Source organism: Triticum aestivum, chromosome 2B, assembly GCF_018294505.1.
Source record: "Triticum aestivum cultivar Chinese Spring chromosome 2B, IWGSC CS RefSeq v2.1, whole genome shotgun sequence".
In the NCBI taxonomy this organism is placed as follows: domain Eukaryota; kingdom Viridiplantae; phylum Streptophyta; class Magnoliopsida; order Poales; family Poaceae; genus Triticum; species Triticum aestivum.
This window is the reverse complement of record NC_057798.1, coordinates 388,280,440-388,284,783: the sequence shown is the minus strand read 5'-3', so window position 1 is coordinate 388,284,783 and position 4,344 is coordinate 388,280,440. Positions and strand designations below refer to the sequence as shown.

Here is a 4,344-nt window from a genome sequence, read left to right as displayed (position 1 = left end):
CCAGAGACGAGAGGGGAGAGAGGGAAAGGAAAGCCATCGAGTCCCCCCATCCGCGGGGATCTTTCACCGGCTAGCTGGCTCGGAGTGCCCAAATCTGAGTGAAATCAAGTGTCTGTGCATGTTACCATCCCTCCTAGACGCCTAGCTTAGAATCCTATATCAGAATCTACCGATTCAGGTTCCGTCAACGTTCTCATGCCGAGCTGAAATAGCTAACTACCTAACTGAAATAAACATGAGTTAGAGAAAGAATTGGATGTGGACATGCACACGCTACCAGCCCTATTATTCAGCTAACTATCTGATCTAGTCTAACAAGTATTTGCACGCAACAGATTTTACACTTTGGTGTCTCATGAATACAGATTATTGTCTCATTAATGCATATTATTCTTTTACCAGTAAAATGCATGTTTTTTGATTGATAGTGAGGCGTCCGTGATGACTTGATCAATTTTCCAAAGGTGAGACCGTGGGTCAGGCTGATGAATAAAGATGCCACATCCGATGAAATGGTTACCAACAATGAAACTTCAATTAGTGGAGCTAGCTAGCTATAATATTTGATTTTGGGATTTGGAAGAGATGCACCGGTGGCCTCCATTTTACAAAACCCCTTCTCCACCGGTGAAGAAGGAAACAAGGGAGGCCACACCGTGCATTTCCTCGATCTTACATCGTAGGAGTAATCTCGATAGTACCGCTAATGCTACTACTATTACTACACCACCAACTGCAGCCAATTACTACGTTGCTAATCCTTAATCACGTCGCCGACCTACTAACTAAAAACTGCACGCCATTGTCATGCCATGCATGCGCCGTGGGCTTGGTACATATCAGACCGAGTGATCATTCAAGCGTCGCTCCACGCGGCGAACATGGGCATGTGAGCGATGGAAACGGCGGCCGGCCTCGCCGACGACGCCCAGGAGCCCAGCGGCGCCAGAGTGCTCATCAGCTTCGGGGACGCCGCCGTTGTCGTGGCCGGCTGCTGCGGCGGCTTGGCGAAGAGCATGGACAGGCCGCCGCCCCGGTCTGGGCTCCCCTCGCGGGAGTTGCTCAGGCTCGTCACCAGCGACGATGCGCCCGACATCGACATGTGCACGTGCGCGCCGTTGCCGCCCTGCGCGGTGTGGCCGTCCACGGTGACCAGGTCGTGCAGCGCCGAGAAGGCCTCGCCCGAGGACATGACGTCGTGGTGGCGGTGCTGGCCGCTGCCGCCGGTGTCCGTGCCCGGAGTGGACACGGGCACCAGGGCAGAGGCGGCGCAGTCGTCGGGGGCGGGAAGGGGCAGGGGCGCGGCGTTGGCGTCCTTGTTGCGCCTGGCGAGCTCGCCCGGGAGGAGCGTGTTGCTGGCCATGATCTTGTCGACGTCGTAGCGGGTGATGTCGAAGTTGGTGACGGCGTTGAGGCCCCGGAACTTGATGGCGGCGATGTCGTACGCCTCCGCGGCCTCCTCCTGGGTGCCTGCAACCACGCGCACCCATCATTGAAACGTACTACGTATACACAGCTACTGCACAATGCACATGCATGCAAGAATCATTGGATATGGAACGATCTCAAGTCTGGACAACTCTGAAGTCTGAACAAAGGAAGGAAACGCGCGGCGCGGCCGCGCGTCGTCATGATGACTGGCTGGCGCCATGGTCAAAGGTAGACGACGGCGACGAGGCATGCAAAAGCCGGAGAGCGCGCGTGCGATTTGAGACAGTGCGAAAACTAGGAAAGGCCAGCCTTATGCAAAAGCGAGCGAGAGAATCGGTCACGCATGCACAGGACCATACACACACGCATACATGTGGAAGGAGAGAGAGAGAGAGAATGAGATATTTGTGTGTGTAGAGAGAGAGAGAGAGAGAGAGAGAGAGAGAGAGAGAGAGAGAGAGCATGAGAAAAGAAGAAGCTTAAAGCAAGAAAACATTCTAACTTTGGCAGGGAGAAGGGCATCATTTCCCTGCAACGACACGTATGATGATTGAGACCGGAACGCCCGGCATGCGCCCTCCAGCCGCGACACCATCTGCGTCACCGCTCGCGAGCATGGCCACGGGCACAGCGCCACGGAAGTTCTAAGGATCTAGAGAGAGTGGCTGTGAGCTGTGACGTACCGAAAGTGCCGAGGTAGAGGTCCTTGTTGCCGGAGACGCGGCCGATGCGCGCCTGCCACCGCCCGTGTTGGTGGTGCCGGGTCACGCCACGGTACATGGACGCGCCGCGCGAGAAGCCGCTGCTCTTCCTGCATGCACGCGCCTCTCGAGTCACTCTTCCTTCCCGTTCACGCAGATCACAAGACAAAGATTTGATCTTCATCATTCTATATATAGACCACTTCCATTAACGTTACCTTCTGAGGTGTGCCACGTACTCCTGCCTCGTCATGTTCTTCATCTCCTCCAGCTCCTGCTGGTAGTCCTCGAGCTGCACCAGGAAAACACCATGTTAGTAATAATTAAACTATGATCATTAAACTGAGAAAAGGTAAATAGATGTACATGTAATTTAAGGGATTACCGGGAAGTTGATATGGGTGGAAGGGCCCCAGTACTTGAGCGCCGCCTGGTCGTAGGCTCTCGCCGCCTTCTCCTCCATGTCATACCCTCCTGTAAAATGGAGTTCTTTTTTAACCTTTTTACCGCACTACTCCCCGACAAGAGCATGAACACGTAGTACACAATAGTAGTACTGTATTACATTGTACATTGCACTACTTACCGAGGTAAACTGCATAGCCAGCGGCCGAGTAGTTAGTTCATCACCATGCGAGGGACATTGGTTAACAAACTGGGTTAGACACTAATGATAGAGATTAATCTTGCTTTAGGGGTCGGTTAGGTTCAAGTACCTTGCCTCCCTTTCCTGGTCTGGCCTTCCTTCTTGCAGCTGTTGTCCCACAGGTGCGCCTCATACCGCCCCGTCCACCTATGCCTGCTAATTAACCACACGTTAATCTCCTGCTCTACTTCTTTCCCCGACTAATTAATCACGTGCTCATTGGGTGGGCTGGGGGTGTACCTGGTGACGCCACGGTACTGCGACGTGCGCTGCCCGAACGTGTCGATGGACTTGCGGTGGTGCACCGGCTGCTTCTGCCCCGCCGTTGCGCCGCCGCGCTTTCGCCCGCCGTCCACCGTCGCCACGACGCCGCCGTACTCGGCCCCCGCGGTAACGCAGCTGGAGAGCGACCCGGCGGAGCTCATGGAGAGTGCCAGAGGGTGGTGGTGAAGATGCTGCTGCCGGTCTGCCGCCGCGGACAAGACGTTCTCGGCTGTCGCGTACGCTGTGGCACCGCGCGCGACCTGCACCCAGTTCGCCATGGCCGTGGCAGCTGCGGCGTCCTCGTCGGCAGCCAGCACCGATGCTGTCGCGGGCCCGCCGTACACGTCGTATGCTTGCTGCAGGAAGCAGCCGCCGTGGCTCTGTCCGTGTTGCCCACCGGCTCCGCCACCGCCGCCGTAGTAATAGAAGTTGGAGGTGTTGTCCAGGCTCAGCGCCATCGCCGGCTGCCCCGCGCCCAGAAAGTCCTCCAGCTTCGGCCCTGGTTAATGAAACCGGAATCACGCCATGAACTCCAAGAAACTAATGGCTGATCTCGGTCGATGGAGGAAATATATAGGTGTATATTTCCGGCGCTGAAGTACGTACCGTTGTGATCTTGTTGATCGGTTCGGCGCAGAGCTTCCATGATGCAGAGGGAGCCGTCTGACTTGAGAGGCATGGAGGCTAGCTGCGAATAGTAGCCGCCGGTGGCGACGTCGCCGCCGAGGCTGTAGGCGGCGGCGACGGAGCTGGGGTAGAATAGGCCCTGGTGCTGTTGTTGCTGCTGCACGTGGTTGTGTTCGTCCATGTGCGGTGAGAGCGAGAAGCCCAGCCAGCCACTCGCCGCCGCGTTGCTGCCGCCATTGCCATTGCCGTTGTTGTTGGTCATCCTGCAGAGCCAAGCTATCTGGCTAGCTAGAGATAGATCGACGAGAAAGAAGAAAGAGTTGGAGGTCGATCGGTGGCGGCACTGGTGAACAATGGATAGAGATAGACAAGCTAATGGTCAATGCCCTCCCCGCATTGCTTGAAGTGGAGATGGGGCAAGAGGAAGTAGGAGGAGGGAGAGAAGATGAAGATGAAGATGAAGGCAAGAGGAAGTGAGCAAGTGTGTTTCTGCTCGCGTTTGCGCGTGGCTTTAAAGTAAGCAAAAGGAATGAGCTGAGCTGAGCTGAGCTGCTCTCCTCTATATGTGACCCCAAAAAAAAGCTCTTAATGGCGTTTATTATGACGAACAGACCAATACAATAACACACACACTCTCTCTCTCACACACTCTCTCCTCATGCCTCAGCTGGGGAT

At 55.4% G+C, this 4,344-nt stretch overlaps 1 protein-coding gene across 2 annotated transcripts; it reads right to left on the bottom strand.

Moving 5' to 3' along the window:
• Positions 1 to 516: 516 nt before the first annotated feature.
• Positions 517 to 4,336, bottom strand: LOC123045061 (AP2-like ethylene-responsive transcription factor CRL5). Of its 2 annotated transcripts, none has more exons than XM_044467979.1 (8): positions 3,649 to 4,336; positions 3,019 to 3,541; positions 2,849 to 2,934; positions 2,719 to 2,727; positions 2,518 to 2,606; positions 2,351 to 2,424; positions 2,115 to 2,242; positions 517 to 1,470 (listed from the first exon to the last, which is right to left on the bottom strand). In XM_044467979.1, the coding sequence occupies exons 1-8, from the start codon at positions 3,929 to 3,931 to the stop codon at positions 857 to 859; spliced, it is 1,806 nt and encodes a 601-aa protein (XP_044323914.1). In that variant the 5' UTR covers positions 3,932 to 4,336; the 3' UTR covers positions 517 to 856. The 2 variants fall into 2 exon arrangements, with proteins under 2 accessions (XP_044323914.1, XP_044323915.1); XM_044467980.1 differs by having other exon boundaries at positions 2,849 to 2,931; positions 3,649 to 4,332.
• Positions 4,337 to 4,344: the final 8 nt, after the last annotated feature.

Coding starts and splice junctions, on each gene's coding strand:
- LOC123045061 (XM_044467979.1), bottom strand. CDS start 3,931: ATGACCAACAACAACGGCAATGGCAATGGCGGCAGCAACGCGGCGGCG. Junction 3,542..3,648: donor CGATCAACAAGATCACAACG/GTACGTACTTCA, acceptor TTCATTAACCAG/GGCCGAAGCTGGAGGACTTT. Junction 1,471..2,114: donor CCTCTACCTCGGCACTTTCG/GTACGTCACAGC, acceptor GCGTGGTTGCAG/GCACCCAGGAGGAGGCCGCG.